The sequence below is a fragment of the Lytechinus variegatus genome, chromosome 13 (genome assembly GCF_018143015.1).
Source record: "Lytechinus variegatus isolate NC3 chromosome 13, Lvar_3.0, whole genome shotgun sequence".
NCBI lineage: Eukaryota > Metazoa > Echinodermata > Echinoidea > Temnopleuroida > Toxopneustidae > Lytechinus > Lytechinus variegatus.
Window position 1 is genome coordinate 30,957,578 of NC_054752.1, and position 26,885 is coordinate 30,984,462.

The 26,885-nt window shown below is 34.4% G+C and overlaps 1 protein-coding gene and 1 long non-coding RNA gene across 2 annotated transcripts in view; both read left to right on the top strand.

Moving 5' to 3' along the window:
- Positions 1–26,885, top strand: part of LOC121426090 (putative sodium-coupled neutral amino acid transporter 11) — a 42,708-nt gene that overhangs the window by 5,511 nt on the left and 10,312 nt on the right. The window contains exons 2-6 of the mRNA XM_041622243.1: positions 16,561–16,747; positions 19,809–19,829; positions 23,487–23,561; positions 24,400–24,534; positions 25,345–25,434. Coding sequence (XP_041478177.1) covers positions 16,561–16,747; positions 19,809–19,829; positions 23,487–23,561; positions 24,400–24,534; positions 25,345–25,434 — 508 coding nt within the window. The remainder of the gene's footprint in view (positions 1–16,560; positions 16,748–19,808; positions 19,830–23,486; positions 23,562–24,399; positions 24,535–25,344; positions 25,435–26,885) is intronic.
- LOC121426092 lies at positions 7,212–9,507 on the top strand. Its single transcript, XR_005971557.1, has 2 exons — positions 7,212–8,719; positions 9,329–9,507. It is a non-coding gene; the product is annotated as an uncharacterized LOC121426092 (long non-coding RNA).

Genomic DNA, 26,885 nt, shown 5'->3' on the forward strand with positions numbered 1-26,885 from the left:
ACTACTACTACTACTACTACTACTACTACTACTACTACTACTACTTCTACTACTACTACTACTACTACTACTACTACTACTACTACTACTACTACTACTACTACTACTAAAACAACTACTACTACTGCTATACTACTACTTCTACTACTACTACTACTACTACTACTACTACTACTACTACTGCTATACTACTACTTCTACTACTACTACTACTACTACTACTACTACTACTACTACTACTGCTACTACTACTGCTACTGCTACTCTACTTTTACTATAAAGTGTATCAATAATTTCTGATAAATACACATTTATATTTCCTTGTGGAAATAATGAAATTTAATAATTGCGATACTTGATGTAATTGGCAGGCCTATGGCAAGAATCTCTACAATTGCTCAAATAGATTTCAGTTCCTCCCCCAATTGATGATTTAGATAATTATCCTTCATAATAATAATGTCCCATTCAGGTCTGAATTGTTCTCGTGTTCCAGATTACCCATAAATCTAAAATTGCCTGTACACGAGAGCTTTCCAAGCACACATTCTGCCTCATCTTCTTAATAAATTATGCGGCACCCGAGCTGCATTAGGACGCCTCGTCCAATGCAGAGTTGGTTGCTGATGCGAATACCCCTCTATGAAGAACCATGCCTAGTCTCAATTCTCAACCCCCTTGCTTGTTAAAACATGTCTAGCGAGTATGAATTTTAGACTAGAAGACATGCAGGAGAAGTTTGTAGGGCAACCAGTCAATTTGACTATTTTCGCCATCATATATATTTTATTATTAACGCTTGTTTTCTTTAAAAAAAAGTAATTGAATTAAGTAAAATTCAAATATTTATTTCCTTTTCCTTTCTATTTCCTTTTCTTTTCTATGTCTTTTTTTCCTTTCTCTCTTTTCTCCCCTTTTTCTCTTTTTTTTATATTAGGATATCTACTAGGATTTAAAATCGAGTAGGTGTGTCTCACCTTAAAATTAAAGTTAAAAAGTGTCTCACCTTAAAACTTCAGTTAAAATCAGGGCTTTTACTAAAAATATGTTATATAGGCCTACTAGTATGCAAGTTTTAACTCAAGCTAGACTTTTCTCAAGATGCACTTATTCATTCAATGGTCAATTAGGGTCTTCGTCTACAGACTAGGCCCTGTCTGTTCAATCAATAGATTGCCTCCTCTATTGATTGACTTTCTTCAATGCAAGCTGGCTGTTATAAGCAGTAGCCCACCACCCACCTGCATGTAAACTGTGCTCTAGACCTATTGTCTATCTCGCCATCCAGTGTATTTCCCATTGGACATGGGAATATATGTACTGTAAACATTTATTAGAAGATCATTATTCAGTTGCTTAAATTCATAAGAATGTCAACACAAAATATCATGAACTGTATCATTTAGGTTAATATGGGTATACTGTGTTATTCCTGAATATGATTAAATTATATTACATAACATCCATGTTCAGAAAGGGAAACTGATATGATTATGAGAAAAAATGAAAATAAATGTGTCTATTTCTCTATTTATTCACTTATCATAAGTATTAATGTCTTAGTGGAAAATGAAAAAAATAAAGGGCCTAGAAAGGATCCTTGGGAAATATCCATATTACCATACACATGTGTATCTCTCCAATATGTTTGCACCTCTGAAGTGTCAACTTGGTTGAACTCTATTTCTGCCCAGAATATTACTAAATTAATGTGTATACTAGTGTGTTTCACAAGGCTACTTATTGTGGCCAATTGAGGGATATTTGTACAATTAATTCTACTATACAGAAAGAGACCCATACACAGAACAGCTTTTGATTTGATATTACTCTTATTCAGCATATAGCATTTTATACCCAGCATTGTAGAAGAAAAATCCAATTACGAAATTCTGCTCGTCTGGTATCTTGCTTGGGGGTTACTGCGGTGAAAACACATAGCTGGCTTCCTTGCCTTGCATTATCCAGCTAATGTATGACTTGCAAGGGAGAAAGTGCACATGTATAGTTCCCTCATATGGCTTGCATGCAAAGACAGTGTTTGGTGTATGGGATATTATTAGAATCCTTGTAATGAATATGAAAGTGATGATGATGGTAGTGGTGGTGGTGGTGGTGATGATGATGATGATCAATGATGATGGTGATGAGGATGGTGACAATGATGATTATGATGATGTTGATGATGATGATCATCATCATCATGATCATTAGTAGTTGTAGGCTAGTTTTTGTATTATTTTGTAGAATAGAATTAGTTCTAGTAATAGTCATGGAACAACCAAATCCACATTGTTTATTTGTGATGATATTAGTAATAATTGATAATGATGATAAATTACGTAATATTATAATTATGTCTTTAAGCAATCTATCGAACAATCCCTTTAAGAGTGCAATCTAAATGGGATTTGGTCAGATTGGGTTAAAAGCATTCACTAATGAATGCACTGGAGCTTGCATTCAATCATGCAATCTAAACTAGATCTGAATGTAGTCTGTAATGCTTACTTCCCTGTTCAGACTAACAAAAACATGCGTGGTTATTTTGTAGATTAATCAGTTAATCTGGCTCGTTGACCGTAAACTCCATCATATAGCACATTGCAGGCTGAGGATGGTTTATGTCTTGCTTGAGAAAAAGAAAAGGGATTAAAAATGGCTTAAAGGGGAAGTTCACCCTGATAAAAAGGTTATTTTAAAGAAAAATAGCAGAAAAAATAATAATAAATATTGGTGAAGTTCTGAGGAAAATCCATCAAAGAAATAGAATTTTAATTATTTGATTTGTGATGTCATATGCGAGCAGCTTTCCTACATATGGTATTGCAAAAAATTAATGAAATGTCATTTTCTCTCGTGGGTTTTGACAATCACAATTATCAGTTTTGTCCCTGTGTCCATAGGCCTACATTTTTTTACTCAATTTTTACTCAAGTTCTAGAGGCACTATGCTCCTTTTACCCTCAAATCTATTCCTTATTACACCATTAATAATTGTTAATATTGATTATTATTTTAGAGATTTTATTGAAGCATTCAGGCCATTTTATGTCTCTGGTACAAAAGGACAAGCAGCTATTATTATGGTTTTATGATTAAATTGTAGAGTGTAAATTTGAAAAGTATATAGGCCTATGTTAAAATCAGGGAGAAACAATGTGTTGCCAATATGTTTGAAGTTTTAGGCCTGCATAAATATACAAGAATATGTATAAATTTGCATGGTTATACTCCCATTGACCACATATCTTAAAGCATTTAAAAAGTTCTTCCCTTTTTAAATTTTATCCTTTGAATTTGTGAACATTCTAAAAAATTGTATTTATTCTTTTTTACTAGTTCCCGACCCATTCAACATACAGAAGGGATCTAGATACAAAGTTATGAAAATTGGTTTTTCCCTTGATTAAAAAAAATCTACCATAACCAAAGATGAGCGGAGGGAATTTAAGATTATATGATTTTATTATGACTTTGCCATAATAAGATACTGCACGGTACCATGGTAACATGGCTTAGCAGCCATTCAAAATCAAGGTTACCATGGTAACATCTTAATATCGAAGTTACAATGATTGGAAGGCTTTAAATTAATTCCAGGGCATACAAAACAACAATTTATGGTAGGCCTCACTTTACCTTTAATAACAAATACCAGGGCAACCTAAACTTTGATTGGTTGTTATTGCCATGGTAATTGTTATTGGTGACAGGATATATCATCAAAAGTATTTTTTTTATTTATATAATTTATTGGGTCAACCAGACCAAGTATAAACAAAAATAACAAAATCAAACATAATTAAACTATTTACAAATAGTCATAACATCATTAGGACAAAAAACATAAGTGATAATAATAATGTAATAAAAGGCGGAAAGTTTTATGCAATAGCACAGACATATTTTACACAACTTTGATGGCAAGTATTCGTATGATTGCACACAGTTAGCAAGATACGTACAAAGATACATGTGCAGATGACAAAAATCATAATTCAAACGTCCATTTCTTAAAATGAGCCGCGAGTTTGTGTCTTTTTTTGGCCACACAATATTCAATTTCTTTTTGCTTCTGAACAAAAGATCTAAATGCTCCAAAGTTTGGATCAACTTTGCTGAATTTACAAATGAAAATAAAGTACTTCAATAATGAAATTAAGTAGGATATGAGCTTATCATCCAGATCACCAAACATTTTTCTGTCTTTAGATAAAGTAAAATTGGAATTAAACTAGTTAACAAGTCTTGCCACAGGGGTGAAACCTTTTTGCAATCACAAAATATATGAAGCGATGTTTCAGGGAATTTTTTGCAAAATTCACACAAAGGGGAATCTTTCCTTTTAATCTTAAAAAGAAAATCATTAAAAGCAATGCATTTGTGAAAAACTTTGAAATAAAAAGAACAAATTTTAGTGTCTCTCGAACATTTGAAGTTAGTGCAATGTATTTTCTCCCATGAAATATTGTCAGGAATGGGTAAGATAGTGTTCCAATATTCATAACGTGCGTCAAGGCTAGATTTGTCATTCAAGATATTATAAGCATAGCTGGGTAATTTTTTAATACCTATCAATATTTGAGAATTAACATGTGATGAACATCATCACTGTTATGGACATTAGCATTCTGAAGATCGGGAATAAGCCAGTCTTTAGGTGATTTTCTCTTGCTTTTTATTGTGTCTGTCATTCTGCAATATGAAATGAATATTTTCGAGCTTGCTTGAAAAAACAATCAATCGGGCATTTAATCTGACCATGGACCCGACTAAATATAATCCTAGACATGGTAATCTGTAGATAGGTGTGTTGGCTCAGATGGTAGAGCGTCCGTCACACAACTTGGAGGTCGGGAGTTCAAATCCAGGCCGCATCAGACCAAAAGACGATGAAAGATGGGAGTTGCTGGCTGCTATCCTGTTTGGCGTTCGACAATTAAAGGGATAGATCTCAGGCTTCTCAGCCTCGTTGATCTGGTGCTGCACAGTGGCTGTTGGGCCCATGATCAATTGGGTAAAACAAATTTTCAGAGTGTTTCATTTCTGATGTCTATTTCGAACAATAAAATATGGAATTTAATTTTCTTTTCATTTTCGTGGATGAATCCTTCTAATTCTAGGTCACTTTATTCATCAAAGTTTCTGCCCATGGTATAACATTTTGTACTTTTCATGCTCGGTCATGATTGATTTTCGGTTTTTCTGCACTGTAGATTTTCTTTCACATGTACATTTGACCCACCCACCTATATTTATTTTGAGACAGAGGTTAACCCTTGGGTTGATATATTTTCTTTTCTTTTGTGTCAAAGAGAATAAATTGTACAAACCCTTACAGAAAGAGGATATTACTTAACCCTGCTTATTCAAGGGGAATATATCTTCGCTCCATAATTGGACCTTAAAACCTGTAAACCCTGCATTTTGTGAGTCAATCTTGAAAGGAATCGTTCATGGTTAAAATCAGTTCTATAAAGGCATCTTCTTTGGCTCGCTTTATCAAAAGCACCAATGCCAACTTCTAGCACCAGTATATAGTACCTAGCAGCTCATCAACCTTGTGACAGACACACTTATGCTTTTCACACTGCATTTCCTTAACCCCATACTTTCCTTAATCCTGGACTATCCTTGACCCCATACTATCTTTTTTTTCTATTCACACTGTCTTTCTTAACCCCATACTATTTGCTTAGCCGGGGTTAATGCCTTAACCCCGGACTATCCCACAGCTCATGAATATTGATGATTTTACCATACAGAACGCGATTAACATGCAATTTCGACTTCTGTGATTGGCTAATGCTTAGCCCCACTTTTCCTTAGCCCTGTTTTGTTTCACACTGCATCTCTAGCACTGCAATTGAGGTGCTAGCACCACAATAAGCCAGCTAGCCCTGCTTTTTTGCAGGGCCAGATAGTACCGTACTATTTACCGTGCTAGCCCACTTTGCTAAAACGTAGTGTGAAAACAAAGTGGGCTAAGCTTGACCCCGGGAAATTGGTGGGGCTAAGACCCCACCCCTCCCCCTAGCCTCACCAATTTCCTGGGGTTAAGGGAAAAAGTGCAGTGTGAAAAGCATAACTGAGAGAATACTGAGGAGATCATTTAGGTGTGGAAACGACCCACAACGAACAACAACAACAGTACTGGGCATGCACTTATTGATGAAAGCAACATTGAAATAATAACAGCCAAGCTTCAAACTGTGATATGGGTTCAAATAAACCTATTCGATCTTGTTGACCAAGCAAATAAAGTAAATACAGGATTGTCTCAGAAAATTTGACCAATCATAATACAGTTCTATTAGGACCCCCTGAGTGATAATGAATGTACGAACACCTTCAGAGGAATTGTGGAAAGGATTTGTTAGGAAGTTTTTGCCAGTTGTTGTTTGTTGGGTATATTATGGCAACCAGTCATGTTCGACTATTTTACTGCCAACTCGTCACTATTTTTGTCCTTTCTTTTTTTTCCTTTCTTTCCTTTTCTCTTCTTCAATCTTTACTCTCGGAAGCGTTGTGGAAGCGCCGTGGTGTAGCGGTTTTTACTCTCACCTTGTAATCAGAGGGTCGTGTGTTCGAATCCCACCTTGGCCTCACGTCCTTTGGCAAGGCGTCAATCCACACTTTGGCAATTTTACCCAGGTGCTAATTGGGTCATGGTACCGGTAGGAAACAACTGTCATTGTGGTTGGTTTAAGCAAGTGTGCACCTAACAGGCTGCTTGAAATGCTATGAATCCAGTGACCTGGTAATAATAATTGTGAAGCACTTTGAGCAGTCGTAGATTGATAAAGTGCTATATAAATCCCTATTATTATTACTCTCCCATTTTTGAAGTATAATTTTTTCCCATGATTTCTTCTTATTAGAAGATTCAAAGTAGATATTTTAAACTATGAAAGGCCGTGTAACCTTTGTGGTGGATGATTTTTTTTAAATTTCTTTTTATTTTGATAATAATGATAATTTTAATGATAATAAAATGAAAATGATAATTATAATGTTAACATTATTGATAATAGCAATAATTATTATAATGAATGTTCAATTGCTAGTAGTAATTATAATGATGTTAAAAATGATAACTAAAATGATGGTACTGTACTTATATAGTGTAAAATAATAATATTCCAGATGTATATAGCGCTTAACACATCAGAACAACGTCTCTAAGCGCTTTACAGGTGGGTCATTCCATGGGGTTGGGGCAAAAATTGTGACATCAGGGTCAAAAAATAGAAATGTAATAAATGAAATGTTTTATTTCTTATATGTTTCATGGGACAATCCTTCAACTAAATCCACTTACAGGCATTTCATACCACCCTGCATATTGGAGTAAACTGAGAAATAAGATTTGACAAAATACCACCGTTACATGGACATCATTTATCATCCTTACTAAGACTATGCTCTCCCACTGTCAAAATAAAGGGGTTGATCTCCATTACTCTTGATAAATATTTTGCTAACAACATTGTTAGTCATTTTATTCCACACTTTTCAACATGGCATATATATTTTGAAAGATTTAGCATCAATAAATGGAACTTGATGCTCTGTGTGTATACCAGTGCCATGTTCTGTGTCGTTCTTTTTTCTCACCAGTCTAGAAAATTGAATTTATGATGGCATGTAGCACTAAAAAGTTGAGAGAAGTCATGCCTCAACAGAATGGAATATTCTCTTTGGAAAAAATAAACTACTCTTTCTGGCATAACCTTCTATTTTTGGTGTTACCACCGTTACATGGACATCATGTCTCAGTAACAGAGGTATACTTAGAAGCAATGTTAAGTTAATGTCCATTAATGGCCATTACACACCAAATTCCACTTCATGCCTTAGAATATTTGCACAAGATCAATTGATTACACTAAAGAAAAACATTTTGCATGTCAAATTCTTTGCAAATAAAAGCAAATTAAATTAGAGTTTAAACAAGGAAAAATGTACAAAATTATTGACAAATTATATTTAAAATCATACTACGATAATCCTCAAGTTTCCACTTCCATCTACCTCTGGAAACATTTACGTTTCTGCCTAAATGGAAAAAACAAAACAGTGCTATCTTATGATCTCCAATTCTTTTTACTTTAAAATAACTCCTTCAAGATATTACTTTCAAATGTACATACCACCGTTACATGGACATCATGTCTCAGTAACAGAGGTATACTTTGAAGCATTGCTAAGTTAAGGTCCATTAATGGCCATTAAACACCAAATTCCACTTCATGCCTTAGAATATTTGCACAAGATCAATTGATTATACTAAAAAACATTTTTCATGTCAAATTCTTTGCAAATAAAAGCAATTTAAATTAGAGTTTAAACAAGGAAAAATGTACAAAATTATTGATAAATTTATATTTAAAATAATACTAAGGTAATCCTCAAGGTTCCACTTCCGTCTATCTCTGGAAACAAATGTTTCTGTCTAAAGCGGAAAAAAACAAAAGAGTGCTAGCTTATGATCTCCAAATCTTTATTACTTTAAAATATCTCCTTCACGGTATTACTTTCAAATGTACATACCTCCGTTACATGGACATCATGTCCTTGTAATGATCATATTGAATAGTATTACATGTACTTGCCATTCTTTTAGTATCAACACACTAATGCGAGTTAACTCATCTTACTCAAGTGTAGAAATACAACATCTACAGGCAAGCTTCTAAAATGCATCAATGAACAGGTAAAATATTTTTTTTTATTCATACATGTACACGATTATAATTTTGATACCTTTGATACAGTACTCGGGTGAAAAAGATGTAGGGAATAGGTACTAGTTTAGTTCTTCTAAGCTACATGTATGGTTTTTCAAGACAAAACAACACAAAGTTGGCATGCAATTCATGGACAATGCATTAATACCTTACACATATAACTTGTTCAATTTGTTTACTCTACATGTAACTTATTTTACCTCAGTTACATGGTAATGTAGTTCTAAGTGACATTAATTAAAATATAATCATGTCTTCACTGGAATAAATGCATTGGATAAAACAGTAAGTTCCAGCATGCCAAAAGGACAATTGTAAAGTACTTAGTGGACAAATTGAATAAAAAAACTTACACCTGTTGTTTGAACATAGAGTTGTGAACAAGAAAGTAAAATGTATTATTTCTACTAAGCTATTCTAATAAATGTTCAAGAATAACACTGCAAACTACAATCTTTTCCTTTGGTTAAAAACTCTATGGTAAACTTCTTACTGGCAAATGCAAAAAAAAGTATTACACTGTACACTAAACCTGACAATAAGAAATAACATGCAATATTTCTCTCTGCATTCAGGTTACAAGTTTATGAACTTCAAGATGATCGGTGACCCAATGACAACTGTGTGGAAGAGGACTCTGTCAATGTCACAAAATAGACAGAGGTAGAATTGTGCCTCGCCATCAGGCCAGGAGTACAGGTCACCAGATTGACACTTCATGTACTGAAGATATACATTTTTACCTTCAACAGAGGCTACCTGTAGTTATTTGAGAAAAATAGTATTTGGAAGTTTGACTATTTTTTTACACAATTCAAATTATTACATTTTAATCAACAAAACTTGCTGGATTGTTTCCACGATATTTTATATTATTATATGAAATCATTTACTCATGTACATGTCTTGACATTTTCTCATTAAAGTAAGGGGGGTGGATTACTAGGGCAATGACAAGGAATCTGATCTGTTCTTGCAAAATACACCCTCACTTTGTATTTTTTTCATAGCAATTAGAATTCATCATTTCCTAGTTCATAAATTAAATATAAAGTTGTTTTATACAAGGTTTTTGTATTTGCTTTCTTGTGTTCTACTTTGTTTTCACAATACAATTACTTGCCCATTACCGGTACCTTTTCATAAATTATCTTTACTTTAATTTCGTTTCTCAATGGATGAATTTAATCTAATTTTATTCTGCATTATAATCAAGGGTGGTTATCTCGACAATTCCATTTAGTTTTGTATGACCATCCTATTTAATTTTCAACTATGAAGTTTAATTGTTCAAGCAATTACATAATATATTTATGTTTTATTGGAATTAAATGAATTAATGGAATTCAAATCTGCAATTTACCTTCTGATACAGCAAATAAACTCTTGTGAAACAAACTCGATTGTGTCACTTTTTCTTTTCTTCGCTTGTACATGTTTTTAAAATGTCGTTATATTGCAATAAAAAAAATCACATTGAAAACAATCACAAAGGCTTTTGCTTTCTGATAAAACAAATACCCACCCCCTCTCCTAACAATTGAATAAATATAAATTAAAATACGGTTGAAAAAAAATCCTTAACAACTGAATATATAGAAATAAAAAAATACAATTGAAAAAACGGAGAAAGAACTGAGGGAAAAAGAATGAGTGCTGAAAAGTATACCAACATTCAACAAGATGAAAAGTTTTGGGAAGGTCAAGCCTATAGCTAAGAATTACTAGTAATTGAATTATTCCCATGCTTCATCATACACAAAGCCCATCTACTATGTGTAGGGGGGGGTAGTAACAGAAAAATTATTTTGCCCCTCCCCCCTCCTTTCGGGCTGGGATCAGCTGACGAGCAAAAAAAAAAAAAATTTTTTTTTTTTTTTTTTTTGGGGGGGGGGGTCTGCCTCCCCCGTGGCGCCGCCACTGGTTCTAAATTCTCATTTTTTTTGCAAATTCAAATTTGATCATCAGGTCTTTAATACCCATATTACCTAGAATCAGTAGGAGCCAATTTAAACAAGGAGAAAATTTGTACCAAATTTGAGATGTCACCGTCATGATCATCAGTGAAAGAGCTGTTTCTGAGTATCCATTGGCCTATTGAATCAACATATTTTTGTGTAAAAAAAATCAACTAAATTACGATTGAATCATGTCAGCTACCATTCAAAACATGTTTGCACGGAATCACAGTAATAAAAGCATTATTTTCTTTGGAACCATTCAGCAAATCTGGAACAAACACGGCAATGTCTCAATCACATATTTCACTTACACGAGAAGCTACATGTGGGACCGAAGTGAAAGATGATGGAAAATTAGCGAGATTTTTCAAACTTAAAAACACTTTCTGCATGGTAATACAGTTCCATATTTTAAAGATATGGTTTAACTAGTTTCAAAATACGAGTATCGGGATAAATCTCCGTACTTACGTCGCTTTGAAAGGGAAAACATCGTGGATATCCAATCCACCGTTACACAGACATTGCAGGAATATTCCCAATTGCAATGCTTCAAAACACCCGCTATCATAGCTGTTCATGTGCATGTGGATTTCGGCTAACAACCCGCCCGTCTGATACAACGACGGTCTCTTCTCCGGTGTCTCCTTCTTACATACGCGATGAAATGTGATCCACCGTTACAAATTTGGCCCGGACATCGCCCAAAACATCGGCGACTCTCGATTAATTTAGATGACATTACCATAGGTTTTCAAAGCTAATCTTTTGATTAACAGTTGCTTACTTCCTGCCCTTTATATCTGACACATAATTTTGGAAAAAATGATTTCTGATTTTTAGATATAAACCACATTACCGCCGTTACAGAAAAAAATAAACGAGGACATCGCATGTAACGGTGGTATGCCGATTTGTAGGAATGATTTATGATATGAAGTCTCTTTTCATTTGCTATCCCATTACTGTTTTGTTATTAAACAAATGTTGCTTTATCAATTATGGCCATTTGAATTTGACTAAGTCTATCTTTTGATTAGATATCTTCAACTGAAAATGACCATTTTGGATGTCACACTTGGTACCCAAAAAAAGAGTCTGGACATCATCATTTAAAGTCTCACCATCAATAATACTTGCAGTTCAACATTTTTATTTCTGCATCAAGTAATTGCTTACATAACTGCCTTCCAACAAAACCACATTGCAACATCAAAACACCAAACACATTTTCAGGATAAAGCTAACAATTCATAAGGAACACAAAAAAGTGCTGTTGCCCCAACCCCGTGGAATGACCCAGATATATTATTGCCCCGGTCATCGGATCCTTGCATGCCTGCATACAAAGTATGCACCTTCTCCACTCCCTGGGGAGCATTCCAACAAGAGTTCCAAGACTCAATTGCTAGGCATACTACATAGGCTTTTGCATCCTACCGGGTACCCATTTAGCACCTGGGTTGAGAGTGGCAAAGTGTGGATTAACGCCTTGCCAAAGGACGCTAGGCCATGGTGGGATTCAAATACACGACCCTCTGATTACAAGGCAAGAGTCAGAACCGCTACACCACGGTGCTTCCACATGATGATGACGTGTAATCACATATGCATGGATCGTCTGCATTTTCCACTTATCCTTGAAAAAGAGGTTGAAGCCTTTTTAACCCTTCCATAATACCCTGAAATCACCGCCGTATAGAGCTAAGCCTGTATCCCGGGTCTGTATACGTTCTCCACTGTTTAGCCATAGAGATGCAACCATCTCGGATTAGATACCCTCGGGTCATATAAGATGAGTATCAGCATGTAGGGAATTATTCATCATCATCCAAAGATGTCATCCAAGGATGCTATCCGACCCTCCCTTCCAACATCCATTATACAAGACATGGTGGAGGAGTGTACGTGGTAACCCATCTGGCTTGTCCACAACACCGTGTTAGCTTATCCATTTATGATGTTCGGAGGTGGATCAAGAAGGGGGCGCACAGGACACGTACCCCCATCCCACAGCTGCCACCATGTACACTGCAAAATTAGCGGTGTTAACTTAATTTAACTCCAGCTTGGTATCTATATGGGAAAACACCAGAGAGTTGATTTGATATAAATTTGATATTGATTTTAATAAAAAGAGAAAAATTCAACAAGCATAACACTGAAAATTCCATCAAAATCGGAAGTAAAATAAAGTTATGACATTTTAAAGTTTCGCTTCATTTCTCAAAACAGTTATTTGCACATCTCGGTCGGTATGCAAATGAGGGAAGTGATGACATCACTCACTCACTATTTCTTTTGTATTTTATTATATGAAATATTTTGATTTTCTCGTCATTGTCATGTGAAATTATGTTTCATTCCTCCCTGAACACGTGGAATTACATTATTTTAACATTTTGTGCTTCAGGCAAGGAGGTCCTAATCATCAAATTCGTAAATATTGAAATATTGTATAATTCAAACAATAAAAAACAAAAGAAATAGTGAGTGAGTGACATCGACTCTCTCATTTGGATGTAACTGGCTCGTTCATATAACTATTTTGTTAAAAACAAGCAAAACTTTGAAATGTCATAACTTTCTTATTTTACATCCGATTTTGATGAAATTTTCAGCATTGTGCTTGTCTGATTTTTCTCTATTGACTCAAATCAACATTTTTCTGAGGTGGACTTGACCTTTAAACAACACTGATCAATTTTAAACCAATATTGGTTTGATTCTTTATAACTGGTGTTGTTTCAACACATCTCTGGTGTTTTCCTATGATATACATGTACATGTAGATACAGGGCTGGTTTTAAATTAACACCAGTGTTTTTGAAGTGTAATGTGATGGATAATGCCAACAATCCATTGAATAAAAACACATGAACATAATGACTGTGGAAAGTGTTATCCCAAAGATTATTCTCACCATCAGGGCGATTGTACATTAAAAATATCATCCATGCACAATATCATGACAAGTGTCACCTCCGGTGTCACCTTAAGAACATATTGCTTTAGCTAATTGACATGAACCAATCATCTTCCATGCCCCCTCTTTTTTTCAGATATACTCTTTTGCATCCCCTCTATTTCACAAGCCTGGATATACCTCTGATTTTGAAATATGATGGTTGCAGAGATGCATGATCAAGAAGTCCATGTTTTATGCACTAAAGCATGCCATGCATACAAAATTTGCTGGCTAGGACTGATCATGGAGCTTGCTAAATATATCTTAGATCATGATGTTCTTCTGTGTTTTTTTACAAGATGATTTTCATAGGATGGGGGGGATAAGAATAGATATTAGAATCAATCTTGAGGAATTCTGTAATTAAAAACCATATTGGTTCATCTTCAACCTACTTTATTCATTTGTGGTATAACAGAGCTTTCCTTGTATTTGAAATTTGCTGGCAAAGCATGCGAGAGCTTACTGATAAAAAACTTAGATGATGATATGTTTCAGTGTATGGAGGGGGATTTGTTGGAATAGTCCCAATAAAGATCCCCCCCCCCCCGATGTTTAAGACCATATTGATTCATTTGAACCAAATTTGTTCATGTGCGGTATTATAGAGCTTCCCAATTGCAATTTATCAAAGTTGATGGCTCTTGCATGAGAGTTCCATTTCATTCATCCACTAGTTCCTTCACTACTTCCAATGAAATTGAAAGAAAAAAAAATCAATCACTCTGCAGAAATATCTAATCACTGCACTCATTTGCCCATCATTTATAATTCATGTAATTGATGTGTACTTTTACCGTTCATACAGGTTATGGAGATTTATTGTTACTGTCATTTTGTTTGATGTCATTGCTGCATCGAAAGAGTCAATTTATTTATCTGCTCATTATACTGAGCATTCTACTGTTCTTGGAAAAATCTTGACAGCAGGGGCCGCGGAAGCGGGGTGGGATAGGGGGGGGGGCTTCAAACCCCATTTTTCCAAAAGCGTGTACAAAAAATGACCATATGATTGTGATTTTTTGCATGGTCAGCCCCCCCCCCCTTGAAAAACCCCTGGACAGTACACACTGCATCATCTCTGAGTCAGTAAAAATACACACAAGACTTTGATATGCAAGGATGAACAGGGAGAATTAACATACACAAAATTGAATGTCAGAGATGGAGAAAGGATTCGAGGAAGTGGAAAGGAGGATGAAATTGATCCGTCTCGGTGAGAATTGATTTCCCCAGCGATAGTTCTGATTCCGTTGCTCCATCTCCTTATTTGAGGGTCTGTGTGTACTACGTAAAATCCTAACCAGCATTGACATTTGAATCTAAAGAGAATGTCGGTTGTGTTGAATGCTTCCAAGATTAGAATGAAAAAAGGTTTGGTACATGAGGGTGTATCCATGGGTAGGTGTAATAAGGGATAGCTGCTCAGGGGGGCCACTTACATTGACGAGTGGATACCATGCGTGACCCCAAAAACACGTAAAAAGGATTCCTTTTTCAAGTTAGGGCATGTTACGTATGTAACGTGATAAGGGTGTCAAAAACACAAAAATAATGAAAAAGGGGTTTCTATTTCGCTAAGAAAATTACGTGTTTAGGGTCAAATTTGCGGGAATGATAAAACAAAATTAAGATGTTTTATAAAGGATGTCCTTTTGCCTCAACACTACGTGTTTAGAGTCCGATTTACGCGAGATGTAGAAGGTGGGGTCGTACTCAACCAAAATGATATGAATAAAGGTAAAACTGATGACCCAAAAATATTCCTGTACTTGTTTAGGGTTCATTTCAGGGAATATTTGCCAAGAGTATCGTTTTGTTTCAAATACTTGTTAAGGGTAGGGTTTCATACGCCAATACTTGTTAAGGGGTGGCTTTTCAGAATATGGAAATTACGTGTTTAGGGTGCTTTTTGAGACTCCATGGTCACGCATGGTATCTACTCGTCAATGAAAGTGCCCCCCCCCCCGATGATAGCTGTGGTCTGTGATGGCCGATATGGAGAAGTAGTATAAAATAATACAAATTTTCATGTATTTTCACTCTTTACTTGATGAGTATTTTGCTTTCTGAAAGTCTCAAATTTTTTAGCCTCAAATATGAGTTTTATTATGTTTTTCACTGGCATTATAACACACGTACGTGTACTCTTATTGTTATAGAATCCTGACTAAATAAAGCCTATTCTTTTTTGTGAATTTGAGTGTTTCTAAAGAATAATGATCTGGGGAGATGTTTCACAAAGATTTGAGTATGACATAGATTCGCATTTAAATGCCGACGCGTACATGATATGCAACGTGCAATCAGTATGCGTCCTCTTTGCATGATAAGACCAATGCGGTCATGCCGTTCATAATGGACGTTTAAGTGTGATCCTGTAAGTCATACTTAAACATAGTTGTATTTTTTAGCATGTTGGATTTCTACTGATGTGTAATTTGTCTATTTTTGCTTCTTATATTGTCTTTAAAGGTGGGAGAAATATGTTGGCTAAATCTGGTCCATTCAAATATTGTGTGATTTGCGAAAGGCTTCCACAGAATAAGAAACCACAAAATTCATGACATTTGCATGTACAAGCTTATAAATCTTCTTACAGTTTCCTCTGAGGTTTCATAATTATGCCCTTTTGAAGTACACCGCACATAATGAGAAGTAAGGGAATTGATCCAGGCCAATGCCACAGCTCAGTGGATTGGAGTACCAATAATGTCTTTTGATGTAACTATTCCCCTCCTATTTTTGCAGCCCATCCATTTGATGTACCTGTCCAAGCCTAATAAGCCACAGCCAATGGCGTACTAGCTAATGCCCAAGGGATATGTCAGGAGTGAGGTTAATAACATTTTTTAAAAATATAACCTGTTTTTTACAGCCTATCCCATATGACGTACCACATCAGGTACCAACCCATGACAAGGCAGGACTGGTCCAAGCCGAAGCCACTGCCGATGGGGTACCAGTGAACGACCTTGAGGAGGGGGAAAAACAAGATGTGAGAAGCGGGATATCTGGGGCCAGTCTTAACACCACCAACAGTATCCTAGGATCCGGAATCATTGGTAGGTTTTTCAAGAACTCTGATTCATAATTTATATTGTCACTTAGGGTTATTTTCAAAGGAAATCCTTTAACCATGGGTTGATTTGGGGGAATTATTAGAAAGAAAATTGGTTATTCAAAGTAATTATTCAATGTGATGTCAGGAGTGGGATAATTGGAGCCAGTCTAAACATCACCAACAGTATCCTAGGATCCGGAATCATTGGTAGGTTTTTTAAGAACTCTGATTCATAATTTATATCATCACTTAAGGTTATTTTCAAAGGAAATTCTTTAACCATGGGTTAATTGGGGGGGGGGGGGGTTATAAGAAAGAAAATTGGTTATTCAAAGTAATTATGCAATGTGATGTTAGGAGTTGGATTATTGGAGCCAGTCTAAACATCACCAACAGTATCCTAGGATGAGGAGTAATTCCAATCATAATGTATTATATAACTTTACAGGGTTTTTGGTAATATACATGTAGGAATCTGATAAACAGGTAAATGAGAAAAAAATTAATGAGGTGTCAGGAGTGGGATAATTGGAGCCAGTCTTGACATCACCAACATTATCCTAAGATCATTGGTAGTTTATCCAAGAACTATGATTCCTATTCTTTTTTTTAATTTTTAAATGTAAATGCTTAACTTAGAGTTATTTTCATGGCAATTATTAAGAATATAAATTGCATCTTCTGACTGAAGAGGAATACCTAAATATAAATAATAGAAGTAAATGTTAATGAAATCATAACTCCCATATTCTTTAATTGATTTTGGTCAAACTGTACACTGATATAAATATAGGCCTATATATTTTCATTTCTGCTTTTACTGGAATCAAATCATATTAGCCTTACACAAAGAGTTGTCCTTTCTCCATATGTCGTCTATATTAGTATTAGTAATATTGGGCAATGCAATATTGAAAATTCCAACAAGTCTGACTCTAGCCCTATCATATAGTGTAGCTTCTTCCTGAAACACATACATGTATATGAATACAGGTATTTTATATTCATGAAACCGTGATAAGACTGGGGCCGATTGCATGAAAGGGTCTTTGCAAGAACCGTCTTTCGTGTCACCCATTTATTATGATGCGCTATGTGAAATGCATTTTTAATAAATTACCTGCAAACTTTTTTTATTCATCCGTTAAAGTAAACAAAATCTTTGTTTATAAAATGATGTGATATATCATTAAATCGCATACAAATTGATTTAAATGCTAGCTAACGAATTTCATTTGTTTATCATACATTTCAGAAATATCCCGCATACAGCTTTCCATAAAAGATGGGCGACACGAAAGGCGGTCCTTGGAAAGACCCTTTCGTGCAATTGACCCCTTCTTATCACTAAAGTAAAAAGAAAATCTTATAAATATTTCATAATTATCAGTATCAATACTAAAAATGGGAAATCGGAATTTGAATAATGTTATGAAAATGAACATAATTTTTCACCAAAATCATATTTTGCGAAAAAATCCCGAGTTCATCCGGAGTGAAATCTCCTTAATATATGAACCCCGATATCCTACTAATGAACCCCAGGAAATATCCTACTAACTGTATCTTCATTCAAGAAAAAAAATTGTGGTTAATTTGAAAGATCAGAAATTTGGGGTTAATTTGAAAATTCTATTTCATGGAAAGTGCCTTTTCATAACCTTGCATACATAAGTGCGCGGAGTCAGTAATTAATCAATTTAAAAATTATGTGGCAGTGTCAGTTTTACTACACTATGCCATATATGATTATTTTCTTTTTACTTGGTCTCAATAGAACAAAATAATAATGTTACATTGGTAGGGATAGTGATTAATATATAATAGATGGTTTCTTACCAAGAAAGTATGAGAAAACATATCTATGAAATAAATTAGTATGTACAACACAGCAACAGCTGAGAGATACAGTTATGGATATCAAATTGACCAAAATGTTTATATTATTTACAAAGCTAATGCATGTCTTCCTCTTGAACCATAAATGCATGGTGTGTTGTAAAAGGCTAATCATATCTCACAGATATATCCTTCAGATATCAATATTGTCATGAAAAATTCAACTTTTTTCCCATACAATCACTGTTTGGATTTGGCCTTTTAGATGGAATTTAGATTCTTGATTGCCCTCTTGAATTTTCAATTGTTAACATGCTTCCTAGATCTGTTGCAAATTTTAAGAAAAATTTCAAACAATATCTATCTAGGAATAAATATCAATAACTAGTTGGCAATTTTTTTGCTAAAAGTCCCATACATTCGGTTAGATGAACTGTGTCTTAAAGGAGGCAAATATAACCTCAATATATCCTGCATTTTACCTATTTACTTTTTGCTAACTTTAGCTAGCCATACCAATGGTCCCATACTTTTGTCATATCATTTATGTATTGCACATGACATGGAAGCTGAAGAGAAGACATAGTTTAGAGAGAGAATATTGCGAAGTTAAATTGACCTGTCGACCAGTCTTGATTTTACTCATTCTGTTTCCTGCGGGGAAAGTGCTGAAATGAATGACATTGTATGACTTGTACATCAATGGAGTAGTCATAGAGGTAGAAAAATAACACTTTGTTCTCTCTTGAAGGTCTAGCTTGTTTGGTAGGCATTGTACCCTTTGATCATGAAGCTATAGTAGCTCCATGTTTGATTATGCAATTCACATACATTTTAGGCTTTTTGTATGGGTTCCAACATATTGAAAGGTTAAACAGGAATCACATTCACTCTTCCACAATGGTTTTCCGTATTCTCCATTGTCTGTGATGAATTGGGGGAATAGCAAGGAAAATATGCTGAGGGATATTGCTCATATTTGAGGGAGAACTGAAGGCCATGTCCTAATTGTATCGTTGTTTGGTTATACAAAAAACTTATTTTTATTATTGCAAAGTATATCATTAGTTATGATCATATGAATTATATATTACTTCATCAGTTATTCTTTATTATTTTATTGTCATTTTTAAGTCATATAACATACATATATTTACATTTGATCTCCCTCTCTTTTCTCTCTTTCTCTGATTGTTTCATTTATTTTATTTTATTTATTAAAGGATGTTCTGTTGTTATTATGGGTAATGCATAACTATACTTTCAAAATCTGTCTGTGAATATTGTGGATATTATGTGTAAACAAATTGTAATTTCCTAGTCTCGCATATTCTCCCTCAAGCAGATACCCTAACCCTTCCCTCCTATTGGAAATTCAGTCGCCCAGTCAAAATACACTACTGATACATGTTTATGCCCTTCTATCTTTCCATACAGTTTGCGACACATCTTTATTTTTGGCAAGTAGAGTGCAACATTTTAAATTACATGGGTTCAAATTAAATACTGAAACAATTTGAATAGGTTTTCTTTTTTGTACTATTTAGAAAAAGGTAAAGTTTTGTAAACTGAATTGAAATTTGGACTAAATGCATACAAACTCATAAAAATTATACCACATGATTGTGATTTTTTTTTGCATTGTCACCCCCTTCCCCACCCCACCCTTGGCTCAGCCCCTTCTTCCAAAACCATTTGCGCCCTGGCCCTGCCCTCCTGCCTTCCATCTATGTCCTTTTGCTATGTATTCTGCTTTCCTGCATATCACCTATTCAGAATTCATTGACTTAAACATATTAAATTATCATGCCTGATATAATTATACACTTCTTTTTTACTCCAAACACACAATCTCATATGTCTGTGAATTTGTTGTCTTTATTCCATATAACACAACTGAATTATTGATAACCCTTGTGAATTGGATGTCTTTGTTTTTGTATCATCGAAAAATTATGACGTTTGTGGAAATCTTTGAAATCACTGTTCATTATTTGTCATACTCTAAAAGTGAATGAATACAACATGCATTTTGATTGATATTTTCAGAAAAATAATTTAGTGAAAAAAACATAAAGAATCAAACGGATGTGAATGATATGATTATGGATGAATTATCTCCAATCTGTTCTCTCCTCTTGATTTTTTCTCGCTTTATCTAAACATCTTATTTTGTTTCCTGTTGTTATTTTGCTAAATCCATGCTTGATTTCCTGTGTATATAAATGTGTCTCTTAATCTCTTGCAGAATGCCTGATTTGTTATGCATCGTTCCCTTGCTCTGATCTCGTCATCTCCCAGTTCCCCCTACCCTTTCCGCTCTGTCTCTCCTTCTTTCTTTCATTCTTTTTAATTCCTTTTAAGTAGTTTTCTTTGCTACCTCTTAGTATAAATATGTATCTGAGCTTTCTCATCTTCCTGCTAGCTTTCTAACTTTCTCTTTCTGTGTCTTTCTTCCCCTCCTCTCTTTCTGTCTCTTTGTATTTCCTCGTATCTGCACATCTCTTCTCCCAATCTGAGCTTACCTTTCTAGTCTTTTCCAAACTTTTATTACTATCAAGTTTTATAATGGTTCGAATTCCATCAATGATATGAAATATCTTCCAATCCTAATTTGTATGAATTAAGGTCATTGAAGTACGGTAATAGAGTATGTGAGACCCTCTACTGACTTTCTATGTTATTTATTGTAAAGATCATATCTCAACTAAAAAAATATAATATCCTTATGTCAATAACATAATCATGAAGCATATAGTTTTATAAAGCAATCATTACAGGGACCCTGTAGCATGTATACATTCACTCAATATTTACAGACAATTGTAATTTTTATAAAATTATTGTCTCATGAATTATTATTGATTGCAAAATCAAAATCATTGTGGAATTGATTGTATCATTCACGTTTTAGAAGCCCTAGATAAATAATTATATGTTTTTTACTATTATATTGTGATTTCCCTATGTATATTGGATCACAACACCTTTATTTTAAGATTCATAATATTCTCAAATTCTAGGCCGAGAAATTACATTCTTAGCAAGCTAATCAATCCAGAATCACAAAAGAGGTTTAAACTTAAAACCCTCACAGATACATCATAAGTAATATAAATGAATATATGCACAGTGCAGATATGTGTAATATATAAGAACATACTTAGTGGGGTTTTCAAGAAGGGTGTTAAATATTTCTCCTGCGTTAGGGTCATTGTCTTTCACAGTCATGTAGGTTTTGAACAGTGGATTTGTGTTGAGTTTTATCATTAGTACAGTATCAATATCATGTTTATGCAGTAAAATGTTGAGTTGTATTTTAAAACCAGTAGATTGATTCCCCTCAATAAAATGTTCGTTATTTCCTGTATCGTATGAACAAGTTATCAGATATGGGTAGGATATTAAGTGTACAGGAGTAGAAAATTACCTTAAACATATAACATAAATGATATATTTTTCGCATAATCACAAAATTATACCTGTCATATCATTAAGATAAGGAATTATCCCTGTCTTCATAGTACATAACAGTCACCATCATCATCACCATCATCATCATCATCACCATCATCATCATCATCATCACCATCATCATCATTATCATCACCACCACCATCATCATCATCACCATCATCATCATCACCATCATCATCGTCATCAAAATCATCATCACCATCATCACCATCATCACCATCATCATCACCATCATCATCACCATCATCATCATTATCATCACCACCACCATCATCATCATCACCATCATCATCATTATCATCATCACCACCACCATCGTCATCATCATCATCATGCTGGATAGAAGACAGTGTCACATTGTATGATCACAGTGTGTTCACATAATGGATTATGTGAAAATACTGTTAAAATTCTCGATCAGTTTAAAAGTGTGAAGATATTTTCACACTGGACACTTCGACGGTGTGACTGTTTACAGCATGTTCACATAGTCGACTGTGTGAATATGTGACTTACATTCGCTGTTGAAATGCTCAAATTTTACAGTGTGAGGGTGATATCACAATGGGTGATTTCAAGTTCAGTGTTGACCTTTTGGTGTTGGTGTTAGGTCAATTTTTACACGATTATAACACCAAACATAAAATGAAGATGGTCCCAGAAAGTCACTCACTAGTTGTTTAGATGTCAATAATGTGATCTGGGGGATGTTTCACAAAGATTTAAGTATGACTTAGAGTTGCACTTAAATGTCTAGTTGCGCGCAGTATAAAAGGCATGACAGCATTGGTCAGATAATGCCATGAGGACGCGCACTACTGCGTATTGATCAATAAGATTGCGCGTTGCGTATCATGTATGCGTCGACATTTAAGTGCGACCTAAGTCATACTTAAATCTTTGTGAAACACCCCCCTGGAACAGTTTTACAAACTCTGAGTAAGTTTTGGAGCAAGGGGAAGCAATCAAAATTTCAACACCAACACCAAGGCCAACACCGGACTTGAAATCACCCATTGTGTTCCACACTGTGAACACACTGGGAAACACTGTGTTCTCTCCAGTAGGGATATACATCTTTCATTATATAATGCTCATTTGTTTATTTGTTTTTTTTATTATGTTCATTCATGTAAATAAATATTCTGTTATTTACTACGATGTATATATTATAAAACCCATTTTATGTTTTTTCTACTGTTTTGAATCGTTTTATTTATTGATATATTAACTCTACCATGAAATCAATTCAAATTCCACTGCAGTCTGTGAAAGTTTCCCCCACCCCACCCCCCTCAGAAAAGTGGGTTGATAAAAGTTTAAATCTTCTGTTACATTTCATTGTCTTGAATAGTATCATCATCCAGAATCAGAAGTTTTCTTAAATATTAAGTTGTCTTTCTTTCTTTATTTTCCCCCTGCAGGCATTCCATACGCTTTCATGAAAGCAGGCCTTCCTCTTGGTCTCATTCTTCTCGTGGTCATTTGTGGCATTACAGGTATACTAAATATTTTTTTGTATAGAATGCATTAATCCGTTTTATAAAGTTGCAAGAAACTCACATTCAATTGCAACTCAAATACAGTGGGACATAGAAAGTTGAGTTGCAATTGAACACAATTCAAGGTCAAGTTCATGTTTAATCAAAGGACTCATGCTTGATCTTGGGAATTAAATTGATTTGGAATTTAACATAACTTTCTTGCAACACCCCACAAGCCATGGTTAATCTTAGTCTTTGCTTAAATCATGAGAAGCCAAAGATGTCATAACTTTTGTTAAAATTGTTTTATTTTTAAGTTCACTGTTCTCTTTCCTCATGCGTCAATGGTGAGGAAAAATAAGTCTAGTTATCATTAAGAGACAATTATGTAATTATAGGGCCAAATATGCTTATGAATGTTAAAGAATGACAGATGACAGTGAATGGAATGGCCATTTATTTAAAGAGATATCTGTTTAAAAGTTAGATAAATGTATTTGTTATACTTTTTGACCACCCCCAGAATGCATTTATTTGATTTTCACAGTGATTCCTGAATTAGAATGTCTTTTTTTCTACACTTGTACATATGCTTATGATTTCATTATAAAATAAACATTTGGGATGAAATATACTAGTATATCAGTCCTTATTCAGATTCTAATCTAATTCAATTCAAGCCCTGTTTGATTTCATTTTAAAGTAAACATTTAGGATCAAATATATATTTGTTCTTATTCAGATTCTAATCTTATTAAATTGATATCCCATTTTTGTTTATTCTTTTCATTGGAATAAGATAGAAAATACATTAAACTGTTTGTTAATTGACAATCTTTCTTTTTTTCTTCAGATTATTCTCTTCGGCTTATGATAACTATTGGAGAGCTAACCGGAACAAAAACCTATGCAGAAATGACAGAATCAGCATTGGGAATACCAGGCTATTATGCCCTTTCTATTGTTCAATTTGTCTACCCATTTATAGGTATTTGTATATCAATTTATAGGTATTTATATATCAATTTATAGGTATTTATATATGTGTGTGGTTTTGAATTAAATTGGTCAATTTCAATGAATTTGTAGTTCAGAACTCAATTAAGACTATGATACAATGCATACATTAGACCAGATTGTAAAATATTACAGGGTTCCCACAGTGATGAAAATCCTGGAAAAGATTTTGGTCACGGAAAGTCAGGAAAAATTCAGGGAAGTTGGAAAATTTGTGAAAAGTCGTGGAATTGCATTTAGCTCTTGGCTATTGCAGCTTTCCAGTTTGTTGTGTCTCGCAACTCTCATACTCTGCTATTATAATTGGTCTTCATGATTTCCATTTTTCCCAGTTTTGTGACACCCCAAATTCTACATAACTCCTGAGACGTCACAGGAAGTCATGGAAAGCAGCAATGTAGTCATGATAAAGTAATTGAATTCCTTGTGTGGGAATCCTGTATTATGAGTTTACATATATCTTTATATTCATTTGCAAGAGAAAATGAATTGTGTTTGACAATGATCTTTGATTATAATGATGTTTAACTTGATTCATTTGATTTTGATTGAGTTGGTTTATTGAAAAATGTTATTAAGATTATCATCAACAACAAAATTTGCCATCAAACTTGATCATTTATTCATTTTCATAGACTTGTCTGCCCCCCCCCCCCACACTCACTTGTTATAGAATCCTTTACTGAAAAAAAAAAGCATTTGCATTTATCATGATAAAATATATAGGTACTGTATTTAATCATTCATTTGTTGTTTTTATATATTTGCCCCTCCCTCCCAGCTATTTGCCCTCCCTCGGATATAACTATCATTATTGGAGATACTATCACATTATTGGAGATACTATCACTTTTTGCAAGCATTCTTGCAGGTAAGATATTTTCAAATGAATACTTCATGTGTTTGATATGATGAACTTTTGATATTCTATTCAGACAAATTATATTATACTGTACATATCTCTGAAAGGGAATGCAAACCACAATATATTAATGATAATACCAACATTCTTATGTAGCGCATATCACTGCCAAATGCGTCCCTATGCGCTTCATTGGATATTATTACCCTGGCTTTAGCCCCGCAGCCTTTTACAGCGCGGTGGCATTTCAAGGAATAAATTCCTGCCAGGTACCCACTTACCTCACCTGGGTCGAGTGCAGCACAACGTGGACGAATTTCTTGCTGAAGGAAATTACGCCATGGCTGGGATTCGAACCCACGACCCTCTGTTTCAAAGTCCGATGACTAATCCACTGGGCCACAACGCTCCACAATATTATCATACAACAGCAATAGTGTTTAGAGGAATGTATAGGAACAACGATGTACTGCAGAGGTGCAATAATGACAAAGGTAAAGAACAAATTTGAGGTTTAATTTGATGACCAACCAAAGGTGCCTCCTGCACCAGAAGTTGAAATGAAACATGATTTCATTGCTACTTTTAATGGGCATTTTCTCTTTGATATGTCACTCTAAAATAGACTAAATCTAAACCTGGTCTCGTAGCTGAATAATTTGGAAATTAATTGAATAATGTTTAAAGCAGCATTATCTTTGGCTTTATATTTAGCCGATATATTTTGATTTGACTTGATTTATTTATTTCCACATTCCAATAACAAAAGTATACAAGTGTAATAATTTTTTCTCAGCATAACATAACAATAAGCAAATGACATTATGAAGAACATATGCATAAGACATTCTAATTGAGATGTAATTTTACCTGATATTTCCTTTTTATTATTATTAAAACAAATAGCAGGAAAAAATATATCGACATTATACATTTTGTAATGTGGGAGACATCATCAAGCTTAGAGCTTGAAATTGATAGAGGCCTCGAAAGGAAAGGGGGAAAGAAAACCAGACAAACAGTGCAATATATAAATCTTTTCCAAATACGTGAATAGTAGTAAAAGACATCCACTCATTTCAGTGCGAAATGATTTTTTTGTTTTGAAAGAACACATAATGGTGACATTTGATTTGATAAAAAATGCCTTGTAAGTATACCCAATGGAAAATTATGTTATTATGAAAAGAAATAAAATGCCACAATTTGATATGATCAGTGAAGCTTTGAAGCCCGTGAATCGCATCTCTGGCACACCTAAATTGTTATTTTAGAGGTGTGATATGAAAATGACCTTTGGGAATTCTAGCTATCAATTCATCCTCCATATACCGAAGCAGGTGTTTTTACAATCATTGCATTGTAACGCTAATGAAAATGTTCCCCCATCGATGTGTAATTGTGGCATGCACAACGGCTCTGCTGTACTGCGTGTGCAAGCCTGAATGGCACTTAGAATA